General features: G+C 45.2%; 1 protein-coding gene across 1 annotated transcript; it reads left to right on the top strand.

The window, feature by feature from the left end:
• Positions 1-69: 69 nt before the first annotated feature.
• On the top strand, positions 70-10,214 carry LOC119058377 (holocytochrome c-type synthase). Its single transcript, XM_037157557.2, has 7 exons — positions 70-207; positions 874-1,078; positions 3,675-3,817; positions 6,115-6,263; positions 6,530-6,649; positions 8,081-8,167; positions 8,697-10,214. The coding sequence occupies exons 2-7, from the start codon at positions 967-969 to the stop codon at positions 8,893-8,895; spliced, it is 810 nt and encodes a 269-aa protein (XP_037013452.1). The 5' UTR covers positions 70-207; positions 874-966; the 3' UTR covers positions 8,896-10,214.
• Positions 10,215-16,687: the final 6,473 nt, after the last annotated feature.

Below are 16,687 nucleotides of genomic sequence, written 5' to 3'. Positions count from 1 at the left end.
TCTTTCTCCTCAGCTCGCGCTTCGACTACCGCACACACGGAAGTCCCGCCTTCAGAAAAGGAAGTTGCGGCGCGAGCCGTTGCCGGCCGTGACCGAGGCGGCGGTGACCGAGTGAGGGAAAGGCGGTGGCGGGGCGCTAACGCTCCAGGCCAGAGTTGGGAGTGAGAGGCGGGGCCGGCCGCACGGAGCAGCCCGGAGGAAAGTCAGGTGAGGGGGAGCGGGCTCGCTGAGGCCAGTGGGGATCTGGAGTCCAGGGACTGGAGCGGGTGGAAGTAAGGGGCACCGTGTGAGGAGGACTGTTTGCGCCTTGCCCTCTGCCGTCCTTTCCTTCCCCACATCCCTTTTCTGCGCGGTACTTTTCCCAGACCCGCAAACCCCCGCTAAGCCCTAGGGCCGGGGGTCTAGTCTGTACTGTGGACCTCTCTCCCATGCGATCGGCGCCTAGGACCCTCGTCTCCCGGTCTAACCGCCTTACTGTGACGTGGTTTCTCAGCGGCCACCTCACCTCACCCTCAGAATCCATGCACCGTTAGAAACATTTCCCCAAAGGCTGGTGTACATGTCACACTAGTAATTCCCAGAGGCGGTGATATATTAAAGCTGTCGCTGAAGTGTACCCTGCCCTGTAAGTGCCCCGTAAGGATAACAAGCAGGAATAACAAGGGTTGGCCAGATTAAGAATTCCCAGGGAGCCCTGGCTGGTGTGGCTCAGTGTATTGAGCGCCGGCCTGCAAACTGAATGGTCATTAGTTCGATTCCCAGTCAGGGCACATGCCTGGGTTGGGGGCTGAGTCCCCAGTAGGGAGCGCGTGAGAGTCGACCACACATTGATGTTTCTCTCCCTCTCTTTCTCCCTTCCTTCCCCTGTCTAAGGGAGTAGTCAAACCCGCGCATCAGCATCAGTCTGTCTCTGCTTTGACACGTGTGAATTTAGAATTGCTGGGGTTCAACACTGCGGTTCCGACCATGGGTTTGTCTACATCTACCCCTGCTGCTGCAGTCCAGACCTCAAGTGCTTCAGATCACCAGACGACATCCCCGCCTTCAGGGTGTCCGATGCATGAAGGGAAAATGAAAGGTACTCGACTCTTTGTCTAGAATATAAAAACAAAAGAGAATCCTCAAAAGGATTTTGGGGAAGAGGCAGTACAGCATGCCAGTGAGGCTCCTAGGCCTGGGAGTGAGGCAGCCTGGGTTGGGTCCTTATGTTGCTACTTACAGGTTATATGATTGTAGACAAGTTACTTCTCCACCTGTCGTCTGTAAGATGAGGGTAATGCTACTTCACAGGCTTATTATGACGATTAACTGAGATAATGTGTGAGGGTGTGGTGTTTGTTCCACACATCAACCCCATCCCCAAAGTTTCCTGTGTCTCCACCAGTGGTTCTCAACTTGGGGGGTGATTCCCTCTCCCCCCAGGGAAATGTCTGGAGACATTTTTGCTTTTTACAACCGAGAGGAGTGGGTACATCTAGTGAGTAGAAGCCAGCAGTTCTGCTAAACAACCTACAGTGCACAGGACAACCCCCAATCGAAAACTCACCTGGCCCCAAATGTCAAGAGGGCTGTGTTTGAGAAACCTGGCTCTAAATCTAGTTGTCTTTATTTATCTAGACAACTTTACTGCTATATTGTGGCAGTATTCATCTATGTAAAAATAAGTTATTGCCTGATGGACTTGCTGTTCATTCTTTAGGTGCAAATGGAAAGATTGTTTATATAAAGCAAGCCTGAAGTGGTATCTCATTGTGATTTTAATTTGCATCTCTCTGATAGCTAGTGATGCTGAGCATCTATTCATATGTCTCTGGATCCTCTGTATGTCCTCCTTGGAGAAGTGTCTGTTCAAGTCCTTTGCCCATTTTTTAATTGGGTTGCTTGTCTTCTTAGAGTGGAGTCGTGTGAGTTCTTTATATATTTTGGAGTTTAACCCTTGTCTGAGGTATCATCGGCAAATATGGGAGTAAAAGGCAGAAAACTGTACTTGAACAACAATTAAAATAAAATAAAAACTTTTTTAAAAGCAAGCCTAAATCAGCCTGATGTATGACTTCTTGTTTCAAGACATGAGGGGTGGAATCAACATGGCCTGCTTATTGAGTGCTAGCACTTCATTCCTCTGGTCAGTCAGCAAGGACTTCATCACTGCCCACTCTGTGCTGAGCACTGGTGGGTCTTGCTTATTTGTGTTAGCACCAAGAGGACAGCAATGTATAAAACAGAAATGCCCTTTCCCGATGGAATTGACATTTTCCTCCTCATAACCGTGCATGGTGGGTTTTCTCCCTGTATTATAGTTAAGGAAACTTAGAGCCCACGCAGCTCATAAGTAGCAAGGCCAGCAAAAACTCCGTGACCTTGGACAAGGACAGATCCAGCTTTCTTGCAGAGTTTCTCCGAACAGGGTGGATTGACACAGGTGGAGTGTGCTTCTGTCCTGAGCATCCCCAGGGAGATCACAGCTCTATCAGTTTGATTTCATTTGCAGTGTATCCAGAAGAGCTGTCAGTCGGATTTATTTTCATTAGTAAAGGTTGTAGGTAGTTGTAGGACATTGAAGGGGCTGGGGGTTATATAACATGAAAAATATAAACAGTATTTTTTATTAACACCCAGCTGGGATCAGTGACCCAAAAAAGATTGACACTGGGAGTGGTAGAAAGGAGAGGAGGTATAGCCAGTCTGCCTTCACTCCTCAAGTGGAATATGGGTCTGGAAGGAGAAGCAGAGGAAAGGCAGGTGAAAGGAAACTTGTCCTTTTTTGTGGGGGACATCCAGCATCCAGTGTATTCCCGCTGTTACTGCTGTTGCCTCTGACAGGGATTTTGTTACACGCACAGGTGTCTTCCTGGGCTGTAGCTCACCCGACACTTGCCCCCTCTCCTAAGCCATAGACCAGCTTCTCAGTCCCCACACTTGCTTCCATCAGTACCCAGTATCCTTGGGCGTTGACTGCCCTTCCTGCTGCTGCTCTCAGTATCTGGAGATGCTGGCATCTGGATCCTAAGTGTCATTGGATCCTACATGGTTATGGAGTGTGTTCTCTAATGTCTGCCTTTTCTTCCTAAATGCTTGGCTATCTTCTGATGGGGACTAGAACCTCTGCCAAGTGGTAGCTTTCTGTGCTTTGTTTTAGTCCTAGGGCAGAGCGCAGGCAGAGTGCATTGAGACTTTTCTCCAGAAGTCTTTTTGAGGGTTCCTCTGCTCATTTTCATCTCCTGTGCCCTGTTTGGGGCTGGGCCTTGTCTGGAACTTGGGACTAGAGAGTCAGGGAGAGATAGGTGAAATGTGGCCCGGCCCCCACTTAGGTTCCTCTGTAGCAGCTCACAGCTGCGAGACCAGGAAGGTACCTTCTAGTCCACTACTAAAACCATGGCATTCCCTTGCAAATGTTGAGTTCTTTGGGAGGTATTTTTGCTAGGGGCATGGTGCAATAAGAGAAAGGGGCACTGGTTTGTCTTTCAAAGGGAAAGAAAGTGTATAGAACCTTCTCCTGACGTTTAGGATATTAGAAGATTAGCTAGCTTAGCTTTTGGCTGCTTTCAGCAGAACACACCTGGCTTTGCTTGCGGTCATTGCTGGTCAGAAACTCAGCTCTTTAGGGCCCAGGGTGAGGGAGCCAGATGTCCTGCCTTTGTGGTGACACCGTATTTATATTTGATTTATTTCAGGTTGTCCAGTGAGTGCACAGCCAACCAATGAGAGCAAAACCTGCTCTGAGCCTGCCCACCAAGAACGTGCATATGAGTATGTGGAGTGTCCTGTTACAGGTGCTGCAGCTGGGAATAAGGAGAACCTAGACCCTTCTAATCTGGTAATCTGCACTCAGCCCCTCTTCCTGGAACTTTGTACACAGGCATGGTTTTATAGAATTCCAAGACAAACTGCACACTGCTAGGGTTTATTCTTTTGTTCTTTTAAAACAAAGAAATCTGATAGTCCATACACAGGGAAAATCTTGAATGTGTTATGAAGAGAAAGAAAATGGTGATCATGAAGTACCAGAGTGGGTAGACTGCAGATAGGCCATCCCGAGAGAATATCTCCTCTTGGGAGAGTAGAAGGGACATTCCATTAGGAGTGCAACTAGAGTTAGTAAAGGTGTTTCTGGTCTGGGGGAACCTTGAAGGTACACTGTAAGACTTGGGGGCCTGTGAGGGAATAGCTGGGAGCCAGCCTGCACGTGAGTCACCAGGGTGGCTCAGCGTCACGTGGCAGCCAGCAGTGGTATGCCGTTGAGAGAACAGGGACAGGACAAGCACGGCCTCACTCCGTTTTGTGATAGTCAGACCACACAGGGAATTGAGGTTTCATGTTTGGAATCGATTTTAATGGAGAGACAGAGAGACTGAGGCCTGTTGTTTAGAAGGCCACAGGATTCTCAAAAAGTATTTAGAAATCTTGGCAAAACCAGGCAACCTTTCAGGAAACTAGAGATATTTAGTCTGGAAACGAAAAGGCATGGAAGGTATATATACAGCAATATGTAATATAGCGTAACATATGTAACAGTGCCATGAACTAGTTCAAGGTGGCTTACCAACAACAGACATTTATTTCTCACAGTTCTGGAGGCTGGGAAATCCAGCATCAAGGTGCTGGCTGATTCGGTGAGTGTTGCAGGCAGAGGCACGGACATTTCCTCCATGGCATTCAGTAATGACCCCACAAAACTATAAGGAGACCACTGTGTTGAGGAAGAAGGTGGAGTAGACCCGGGTTTCCCGCCAATGCCACTAGTGACACCTGGGGCTAGATGATTCCTTGCAGAGGGTGCTACCCTGTGTACTGTGGGACATTTAGCAGTATCCCTGGTCACCACCCACTAGATGCCAGTAGCTCCTTCTTTGCTCAGTTGTAACAAACAAAAACATCTGCAGACATTTCCAAAAGCACCCGTTAGATCACTGGTCTAGATCATCTCAAATGCCCTAGTGGTTCAGAACATGAGCCTTTGGAATCCTGCAGACCTTGCCTCTAACCCCATGGGATTCTGACATGTAGTAAGAATATTGAAAACAGCAAAATTTTTTGTTAATTTTTTTTTTTTTGCTCACATCTTTTGGAGGATGCTGAGCACCATACGCTCTCTCCTGTAATCCTCATAACAACTCTATGCAGTCAGGTGTCTTCATGTCCCCATTTTAGAGCTGACGATGCCAAAAGTGAGAGAGGAAGCTGTTTGCCCCACATCATTCATATGAAGTGGCAGAGCCACTTCCCACCTGAATTCCCACCTGCTTCTGACCTATGTTCGTAAACCCGCTTTGGTGAAAATGCAGTAAAATGCTCAATTTGGGACCAGCACACCCAGCTCTTCTGCCATCTTTCTAACCAGGGGTCATGTTGTGACATCATAATTTATGTACGCCTGCTTGGAAATGCTTCATACTTTCACTACAAAAAGGAGTTCTAGGCCAGTCGTTCTCAACCTGGGCAGTTTTGCCCCCTTGGGGGACATCGGTTGTCATAAGTGTGGAAGAGGGGTGCCATTGGGTAGAGGTCAGGCATGTTGCTAAATATCCTGCAGTGCTCAAACAGAGCCTGATAACCAGGTGTTGTCCAGCTTAAATGGCAATACCGCCAAGAGTGAGAAACCCCGGGCCAGGCTAAGTTTTTGCATAATGGTACCACTGCCTCTGTGTCTGGGAGAAAGCATTGTGCCCCTCCCTGAAGTCTGCTGGTGTAGGGCTGGTACCTCTCATCCATAATGTCTTCAGCCCCAAAGCTGAAAGCATAAGCAAGATCCTGAAAGTAACAGATTTTGCAATAGGAAGCGGTGGTGTACGTATATTGTAGAGGTGCCTACAGACTGTGGTACGTGTTTGTCTTTGCTTCTTAGTCCTTGAGGAAAAGGAGACCAAAAATATAACCACAAGGTTGATTGATTGTGTAGAACTTGGACAACGAGGAAAAACCACCTCAGTACTCCGACTCTTCAAGACAGCCACGTGATCTGAGCCGTCCGAAACTTCGACGGCAGTGCTTTAAAAGAGAGTCTGTGTCACATGTGTGACGTGCTGCTTCCGCAGAAGTAGTTAATTATATTGCTTGTTTCTACTTGAGAACACATTTACAGTCTTTAAAAAATATCCCGTTTATTTTATTTAGATGCCACCACCTAACCAGACACCGGCCCCTGATCAGCCATTTCCACTCTCTACTGCGAGAGAGGAGTCATCCATTCCAAGAGCAGATTCTGAGAAAAAGTGGGTTTACCCTTCTGAACAGATGTTCTGGAACGCAATGTTAAAGAAAGGGTAAGTGAGGGAGCGAGTGGCTGAGAACATAAACTTGTCACGTTCATCTAAGAACAGATGCAAAAGAGGTTTTTATCCCCCAAACATACAGTAAGTTTTTAGTTAAAGAGTTAATTTGTTTAGAATAATTCTCAGACTTACCGGAGCGTAACCGCAAAGCCACTGTAGTTTACTCAGGAGTCTACAGAGAAACAGAACTAACAGGACACGTGTGTCCACACAGACACCAGGAGGTTTGTCCAATCCCACTGACCGGTCTTTCCTAGGTGGAAGTGGAAGGATGACGACATCAGTCAGAAAGACATGTACAATATCATTAGAATCCACAATCAGAACAACGAGCAGGCTTGGAAGGAGATTTTGAAGTGGGAAGCCCTTCATGCTGCGTAAGTATGTTTGAGATCTTTACAAAAAATCCCTCCAGCCTCTTAGTTTATGTCTATTTTCTGGAGTTTTAACATTTATTCAGATGTGTCATTTTAATAAAACACTTTAGATAGCAGGTCTGTTCCAGTGACTGTCATGTGGCAGACCAGCCCCACGCAGCCATGGAGAACGGCAACGATGTCATTATGCTCATGGAGTCGGTGGGTCCCGAGTGCAGAAAGTGGGGAGTAGGGATGGCTCATCTCTACTCCCTGGTGTCTGGGGCCTCACCCGCTCCAGTGGTCAGGGTTGGCTTGACAGTTGTGGGCTGGAATCCTCTGATGGCTCCACTTGCTTGTCTGGTGAGTGATACCGGCTGTTGGCCATGACACCTGCCCATAGCCTGTAAATGTGGCTGCTTTGGCTTCCTCACACTGTGGTGTCTGAGTTCCCAGACTTGGGGTTCCAAAAAGCTCCTGGTAGAAGCTGCATCTCCTTTGATGGCCTAGCTTCGGAAGCCCCAGAGTGTCACCAGCCTTCCAGATTCAAGGGGCGGGGTCAGAGACCCCCACCTCTCAACAGGAATGTGAGAGTTCATTGAAAGCAGAGCATGTGAGACAGGGGAGACTAAATTGTTCTCTGCCCCCAGGGAGATGCTCACTCAGTAGCATTTACTGAGTCCACAGCAGGCCTCAAGATCAGGAGACACCTAGCACAAAGGCCTTTCTCTGGGGGAGAAGGCTGACCATGAGCTCTGCTAGTGCAGGAAGGTCTTGTGTGGTGCTGCTCCCCTGTGCTCCCTGTGCCTGGGACTGGACTGGACTGGCTGGCACCGAGGAAGTCCCCGCCAAGGCTCTGCAGAGAGCGAGCAGTTTTGTAGGCAGGGCCTGGTCACCCATCTGCTTGTGTGCAATTACTGCTTTAAGGAGCTGGACTGACACTAATTACATTAGTTCCTAGGGATTCATCCTCCATTTTATTTCTTCATGCAGGCCATTCATTAGTTCTTCATGCAGGCCATTCATTAGTTGCATTAGTTGCAAATCCAAGAAAAGTATAGGATTTTCTTATGTTCATCTGAAAAAGAAAAAAAGCCACTGCTCTGTTTGAAAGAGAAGCATGATGCCCAGTACTTCACCCTTCTTTTTTTCCCTGAGAATAGGCCTGTGTCCCCACAACCAAACGGAAAGGCCCTGGTTCCTGACGCCTCCGAGGAGCAGTGCAGATACTTGGAAGGAAGCGAAGGGAGGGGAACACAGCTGATCAGTGACTCAAGAATTCATTTTTCATGAATAGGGATATTTCTTTGACTTTTGTAAAGTCACCTTTCTTTGTAAATTTGACTTGTAAAATGCATACAGAAAAATGCATATTATGGATAAACTGCAACTTCTTATTTTTCAAAGGAAAGAACATCTTTGTATACACTTTTCTTATTCGGGGCTTTCTAGGGAGTGTCCTTGTGGTCCCTCGTTGGTCCGGTTCGGAGGTAAAGCCAAGGAGTACTCACCACGGGCAAGAATCCGCTCCTGGATGGGGTGAGTGTGGTGCAGAAAGGTGACTGACACTCCTGTCAGGGTCACTCTCCCTGGGCTCCAAAACCAGGCAGTCTGAGAACTGTAGGGCCATCTTCCGAGACTCAGGGCTCAGCTCTAGGTTTCTTCCTCTCCCGGAAGTTCGCCTGGTGGTTGGCAGATTCAGTCGGGTTTCCTGGGTTGCTTCCTATCTGATGACCACAGGATAGAACTGAGCTGTCCTCTCGTTCCTCTTTGGGACTGCACTTGGGGCTCCTCCCTTTTCTCCCAGCGTAGGCAGAGCCCCACTCTTTGCTGTGGACCTTGTTGCTCTGTAGACGACTGGCTGTCGTCTGACTGGAGCTCATCACCGACCTTCAGCTCCACCTTCCTTCGGCGCTGTGGGCTGTGGTTCTGAGGTGAACTCTCCCCCTAGATGTTTGACTCCGAGAGCAGGCCTTACCACGTGCTGCTTCTCTGCCTTTCTCGAAGCTTTTCCAGAGCTGGAGGCACCATGAGCGTGGGAGCACTGACCAGCATGTTTTCTCTCCAGGTACGAGTTGCCTTTTGACAGGCACGACTGGATCATCAACCGTTGTGGGACGGAAGTCAGATACATCATTGACTACTATGATGGTGGTGAGGTCAACCAGGACTACCAGTTCACCATCCTGGATGTCCGGCCAGCAATGGATTCTCTTTCGGCGGTGTGGGACAGAATGAAGGTTGCCTGGTGGCGCTGGACCTCATAAGCACTGATTTGTTAGAGATGGGAAAATATAAACTATTTTTTTTCCTGAGGGATACATTAAACTATTTTCCCCAAACTGAATGGTACTTATGCTGTACTGGGAAGGTCAAGTGGGTAATGAATGGCCTTATACTTCACTGAATGAAGGATAGCATGTGCATGCCCTTTAGAGTTCTGTTTTCACTTTGCCGTTTATTTTGGATCATTTTGTTTCCTTTCCACTTAAGTGGGAAGCAGTCCCTTCATTTTCCCTTTAACGGCAGTTTTGCCTGTGTATTTAATCTAGAAAAGTGAACAACCTCTGAAACAGCACTTCTTTTTAAATATGAAGAAAGCTGCTTTTTTTGTTACTGTCTTCTGTTGAATACTTGAGATATAGACCTGAAAACCCATGTGATCCTCAGGAGCTTTTACCAGGTCAAATATTTTAATTAGAGCTGTTCACTTACGCTTTTGAAAGAGTTACCAGCATTTCTAAAGTCCCTCCGATATAGTAGTGACCTCTGAAGGAAATGCAAAGGTTTATGTTGGAACACACTTGGCAGAACTAAGATGTGTCTTGGTTCTCCAAGTCCTCGTGAATGTTTCACACTGGACCTTGTAGGCTGTGTGCTGAGTTTCAATTCTCCCATGATTTGGTGGTGCATGTGCATTAGAATATGTTTTAACACTTTAATTTTTGTTTGAACTCTCATTGTTCAGAAACAGGTGCTCCCAACAAGCCGGTCTCATTGCTCACTTTTGAGCCCCAAAGTTCAGTTGGCCTAATCTGAACCTTGATGGTGTGGCCCAAGGTGCAGTGTTAGGGATGGACCCTCTCTAAAACATGACCAAATTTCGTTGAGTATTAGAATTCACAGAGAGTATTTTCCCCAAATGACAGTATTTGCATCAACTTCCTGTCTCCGTTCAGATTTTTTTAAATGTATTTAATTGTTGTTCAAGTATAGTTTTCTGTCTTACTCCCAGCCCAGCCCAAGCCCCAATGCAGTTCAGATTTTTTTAAGGGAGCTCTAAGTTTGGCATTGAAATTTTTGGTACCAGTAATCCATAAAGTGGTTGTTCCTCTTAGAACAGCATGTGATAAGTAACTATTGGGGTTTTCCTTTCTTTGAGTTGATAATAGTAACTCCTTTCATTTGTCCTAAATACTGGAATTGTTAAGTGAGTACATGGAATTAGCAACCTACAGTGAATACTTTGGTATGGATTTATTCATTGTGACAGCTTTGCGTGGACTTTGTTTTAAATCCAGCAACCTTAAGCTCTTCTACATTTCAAGATATTTGTACATTTTAAAATAAAGCTCACAGTTAACCGGTTTTGAAAATCTCTTTAAGAGTAACATTACACTTAATCATTTCTTCAGACAACAGTGACCTTCACAGAAGTAATGCCACTGTCTCCCTGCTGGAGGCAGGCACCTTCTCATCTGCTGATCACATTTTGTAGGCACAGTTCAGAGACACTGCGGGCCTAGTGCCAGACCACTGCAATAAACAAGTACCACAAAATGAGTTGTAATCTTTTTGCTGGGGCAGAGGATCTTGCCTTCAATTTGTAAAAAAAAAAAAAAAAAGTCACAGCTATGGAGTGCAATAAAGCGAATCACAATAGAAGAACCTGTGCCTGTACTAAGGAAAATCATTACTGTTGGCATTTTTAAAAAGTACAGGATAAGTCATTATGAGAAGCAGTGTTGTAACCAAAATCTGAAAAGTGAGCCACAGGCCAGCACCGTTTTTACAGGGCTTTAGTATCGAGAAACAAACTCTAAAGTAAACTAGCAAGCAAACCTGATGACAAGATCAACAGCTTATACGCCCACCACTCCTGGAAGGGACTGCAGCCTGTTAGTTCTCACAGCTGTTCTGTGTCTAGATTATACATGATCATATTCAGGGATCAATACTGCTCTGCTCTGATAGGAGGTTTCACTTATAACTTGAAATTCATTTTGAATATTCTCCAGTGTTTGAAACTTAAGTCTTTTGTTAAGTCTTACAGCTGTATTTAGAATCAGAACAAACTACTGTACACTGGACTAAGTGTTAGCAAACAAGGTAGGGGGGTGAACTGGGACTGCATGTTAATAACATGGAGTATTACTAGTAATTCCCCAAATAAAATCCATTTGCATTCCCGGCATCATCATGGACATGCAAAACAGCAAACAGTGCAGCCCTACCTTAAACAGGACAGTTTATCAATGAAATGGTTAAGTACTAGAATTGAGACAGCCTTATCATCCAGGGTGGGCAAGTTCTCATCCGTATTTTTGAACATGTAGTTCCAGTTTCTGTACTGTCATCAATATAGTTTGTCCTCTACCATAGTTATTCTTCCTTAGCTAAAGCACATTTCGTGCCTCACTTCTATGGTGACTGTGGGACTTGCACTGTGGATCATTTGTGCCTTCGTAGGCTTGAAGCTGTGTGGTCACCAAGAATGCTTGTCCTCAAGAAGGTACCAGCGCCCCCATATTCCTTGAAGAATTATTTACAATAGCCAAGATATGGAAACAACCTGAGTGTCCACTGACAGATTAGTGGATAAAGAGAATTATTTGCCCATTAAAAATAATCTTACCATTTGTTAAAACATCAATGAACCTTGAGGGCATTATGCTAAGTGAATAATTCAGAGAAAGATATACCATATGATTTCACTTATATGTGCAATCTTAAAAAATATAGCCCCCCCCAAACCAAGCTCATAGATACAGAGAAAATTGGTAGTTGCAAGAGGTTGGGGTTAGGGCATGGGGGCAATTTGTGAAGAGGGTCAAAAGTACAAATCTCTATAAGACAAATGTGTCATAGGGATATAATGCAGAGCATAGTAATTATAGTTACCAATGCCGTGTTGCCTATTTGAAAGTTCCTAAGAGTAGATCTTAAAAGTTCTCATCTCAAGAAAGAAAAAAAAATTGTAACTGTAAGATAACAGATGTTAACTAGACCTATTGTGATCATTTCACAATATATATACAAATACTGAATCATTACTTCTTACACCTGAATCTAATATGCTGTCAATTATACCTCAATTATAAAAAAGAAGAAAAGATTGTGTGTCCTGGAGACAGATGGCTGGCTAAGAGTCAAGGCTCAAGCCTTCACTTGCTGTGTGATCTTAATATCTCTTGGCCTCAGCTTTAGCAAGTCAGCTGTAGCAAGAATAACAAAATACTGTTTTAGTCTGTTCAGGCTGCTACCAAATACCATCAACCTGGTGGCTTATAAACAACAGAACGTATTTCTCATAGTTGTGGAGGCTAGAAGTCCAAGATCAAGGTGCTGGCAGACTTGGTATGTTGTAAGGAGAGCCAGCTTTGTGGTTCACAGCCGACCATCTTCTCCTTGTGTCCTCAAGTGTTGGAAGGGGCAGGGGGCTCTCAAGTGCTTCTATAAGAGCACTAATCCCGTCATGAAGTTCCACCCCATGCCATAATCACCTCCCAAAAGTCTTGCTTCCCAAGATTCTAAGGCTAGTTCTAGTCCCCCCCTTTTTTTTGAAACTCTGTCTTTGCTTTAGATTTTGCTTTGTGTCTGTTCTGAAATAAAATTGAGGTTTCTGAGAGTTTGTTAAAAACTTCACACTAAGTGGGAAAGTAAGTAATGAAAGATAAAAGGCATGGAGATGGAATTTTGGTAGATATTAGAAGGATATGGGTTTCCCTTCACACTTGCCAGTTTTTTCCCTACCTGATCCCTCCAGAATTTGGCATTATTTATGAGTAAGTGCCAGCATAAAGTTTCCTTGCATAAAGCCAACAAAACCAGTTGCAACTGGTGGTTTTGTTAAACAAGAGTTTGACTGGAATGCCATGACTGAAGGAGGGATGCCTGGCCTCTGGTTGTTACCAGAGAACCTTGAGGAACTGACAGTGACTTTCAAAATTAATAAAAGCCCACTGGAGAAATGGCCTGGTACTTTGTTTGGTCATGTGGTTCATGGCAGTCCTTCCAGGGAGAGAATGAAGGTCGCTTTCTTGAACAATGGCAAGGAGAAACCTTAAGACAAGATGGGAAACTTGAGGACTTGAGGAACACAGGAAGTGCAGGCAAAGCCTGATGGCAAGTGTGTGGCTTGGCTTCTGGGCCCTGAAGGGTAGACTAAGGGACAATATGAAAATTCCTCGTGTGAGTTCCAGCACAGCATACTTAAAAATCCTATGTGATCAGTTGTTGCTCTGTTGTGTTTATGCAAATGAGCGGGCAAAAAAATAAAATTGGACTTAATGTAGTCCATTTTGAGGACAATGAAGGTGATCTTAAGGAGACAAATCATGTTTCAAGGAAAATTACAATGCTCAGTGATGGACATTGGACTCTAATGCAGCTGTCTTCAAAGTTTTGTTTTCACTTGGAAGTTCAATGTCACCAGAGATGTTCCACTTATACAGGAGAATTATTTGTCAGATTGTCACTATTTAATGTCATTATAGCCAAGGCCTTGTAACTAGATGTCCTCTCAAAAGACAGTCTTGCGGAGTCAGAGATGGGTTTGTGATTTGCTGTGAATTAACCTGTATGTTCTCCCTTCTGTTTTCATAGGGTGTATGTCTGTGATCTCATTACCTGAGCATTTACACATAATAGGCTTCACTTTAGAAGCCCATCTGCGGAGATACCAAAGAAGGCGGTGGAGTAAGTGGAAGCTACACTAACCTCCTCCCAGGACTAAACTGAAATTACAACTAAGTTGTAGAGAAATCATCCTGAATAACCAATGGAACACTAGCTGGAGAGAAGCCTTAAAACAATGGCCAGATGGAAGAAGCCGTGTCACCACAATGAGACTGGCAGGGAGTGCAGAGAAAGTGTGAGAGAGCTGGCTGGGATCCCATGGGTAGCAGCTGAAGGTCCAGAGAGATAGTTCAGCAATTGGGGGGTCCACTCTGATAAGTGTGGGGTCTAAACCCCAAGCTGGGCTCCCCAGCCTACACTATTAGAACTGGGAAAGGAACCCAAATAACATGTGGCTGTGAAAAGCAGCAGGGTTTCAGTCCACCAGGGAGAGACAGCTGGAGACACAGACAGCCTTTTAAAGGGCCAACATACAAAATTCTGTTTGTAGCCACTTACCCTGTGCTCCAGCAGAGAGCGGGAAGAGTGAACTAGAGACACTTGAGGAGAGTCTGGGTTTGGTGGCTCTGGGAAGAGAACTGAAGAAACAACTGCCAGTATCCCTGCGCTGATTCATTCCCCATACTGCAGGAGCCATCTTTCTCTAGTAGAGCACTCTGCTCCAAAGCGGCATCGGCCTGAGGGGAAGCAATATCCCCGCCCACAGGATTACTCGGACCCAACCTGTGGAGCTTAAGCCCTGCTACTAAGGAGTAGTACAGCTGGAAGACTTTCACTGATTAACCCTACAAAAAGCCTGCAGGCAGAAGTAGATTGCTGGGAATTCCGAGGCTTCAACTGACTCTCCCCCAGGCCTGGTGCTGATAAAAACTGGTCTTGGTGCACAGCCTGGTTCCTTATGCACATACCCAGGCCCAGCAGAGGAAGCCACACACTGTGAATCGCTGAGAGTTCCAAATAGGTTGCCCAGGGCCATTCACAGGCCGGGTTTGACTTAGGTCTGCACTAGAGTCTTGCAGATCTACCTATTACATAGAAACAAACACACAGGGGCAGCCAAAATGAAAAGACAGAGAAACAGGCATCAAATGAAAGAAGAAGAGAATTCTCCAGAAGAACATGAAATGGAGGCAAGCAATTTATCAGATAGAGAGTTTAGAGTAATGATTATAAGGGTACTCGACAGTGTGAAACGACATACACACCATAAAAAAGCACCAGTCAGAAAGAAAGAATGCAATATCTGAACTAAATAATACACTGGAAGGAAGAAGTCTATCTGCACTGCAGCTTTCTGGGACTCAACAGTTTGGCTGGACTAAGTGGTTGACTTGGTGAAGTAATGGGGCAGTCTGTCCATTTCACTTAAAGCTACTTTCCTTTTCTGCCCCAAGGGTTTGAACAGAAAGGGCCCAGACGTGTTAAAGGAGGGGGGATATCAGAAATATTCCCCTCAGCTTCAGCGAAGGGTAGTGGGCAAAGGAGCTTTAGACAGGTGTGACATGCCTTGCCCATCTTCCTCCAAGGAAGCCACTCTTTCTTAATGTAGTGCATTGTAGAATTAGTCTCTCACTTTGTCATTTAGTTGTTATGGTTCTGATTGTGCCTTCTAACCCTCTTGCCAAATCTGTCACCTCCAGAATACAACGAGGATGCCAACTTGCCAAGCAGTGCCATCCTTTGCAGATGACACATGTTGCTTTCCAGGGACAGCCAACTGACCTGGACTCTGCAAGATTTTTCCCTTTGTGAGAAGGCCATCTTCCATGCTAGAACCCCTTTCTGTTCGGGATCTCTGGACCGGGGCATAGGTAGGGCCACACCCCTCCACTGGCTGGATTCAATAACAAAAGCAATGTGCATCGGTCATCTGTACCCCCCCATAACAGAAATAATACATTTATTGCTGCAATGGAAGTGAAGCCATCACATCTTACATAAAATTCCATGCCATTTGTATCGGGGATAAAGCACTTACTTCATGCTATGTACTCTACTCTCTTTTCCTTATGTTTGTTTTCATTTTTAATTAAATTTATTGGGGTGACTTCGGGTCATAAGACCACATAGGTTCCAAGGGTACAACTCAACCAACATCATCTGCATACGGCATTGTGCACTCACCACCCAAAGTCAAGTCTCTTTTAGTCACCCTTTACTTCTTCCACCTCTCCCCAACCCCCTTTCCCTCTGTACAATCACCATACTGCTGCCTGTGGGTTTTTTTCCTTTAATCCCTTCACCTTTTTTTCCTTGAGCCCTGCAACCCACCTCACCATATTTCTTTCCTGCTGGAGAAAGCATGTTTCTAATTCCTTCTTTAATTCATCTTATCCTTGTGGAGACCCACTTGGAACCCCAGAGCCAGCACAAAGACTATTTTAAGCTGAAGACATTTGAGATTCAACAGATGCAGCAAAAAAGCCTTCTTAGAGCTTCCTTATCTGACTAAAAGCAGCAGCTTCTGGGAAATGAAGGTACCATAGATCCCCTCTCTGGTAGTTTTATGGTTCAGAAGGAGTCAGAAAAACCACTCACACCTGTATCACACATTATCACACACTTTCTTATCACCCATCTGTCCTCCTAAAACCCATTTGTCTTTCTTCAATAAACCTATTTGTTTATCTCAAAAAAGCTGTTTCCCTCCACTCTCTTTTCCCTACTAAGTTAGATATACAAACCTTTCATTGTAACCATTTTAAGGAGCAACTTTTTTTTTATTGGCTTCTGTTATGCCTATGAAACAATCCCTTTTCTCCTGTTAAGCTGTCTTCGTCAGTTTAATTTGCCGGCCCCAAGGAGGAACTTAAGAGGGTAGGGAGAAGGTTTTTCCTCCCTTACACCCTCTAAGCAAGTGTGGGCACCATGTTTACATGGAAACAAGAAATGGGCACCAGAAGATCCTGTCCTTCTTTTCATTCATTTACACATTTTAAATCTTGGAACTGGACAGGAGAACCAGACCCATTAAAAGATAACACCAGAGAAATGGTGACTGGGAAGTAAGAAGATTAAAAATATAGCAGAAAAACAGAGAGGAAGAAGAATACAGGAGGAAATAAGTGAATGGATGGATGGATGGTTGGAATGGGGGTGGGTGGGTGAATGTAGGAGGGAAGAAAAGATTCATATTTTGATTTATTTATTCAATGCTTTATAGATTGCCTACTAGGTACCAGCCACTGGGATACAAGTATT

Source organism: Artibeus jamaicensis, unplaced genomic scaffold (genome assembly GCF_021234435.1).
Source record: "Artibeus jamaicensis isolate MK-2021 breed Jamaican fruit bat unplaced genomic scaffold, CSHL_Jam_final scaffold_1283, whole genome shotgun sequence".
Classification (NCBI taxonomy): Eukaryota; Metazoa; Chordata; class Mammalia; order Chiroptera; family Phyllostomidae; genus Artibeus; species Artibeus jamaicensis.
This window is presented reverse-complemented; position numbering and strand designations above follow the sequence as displayed.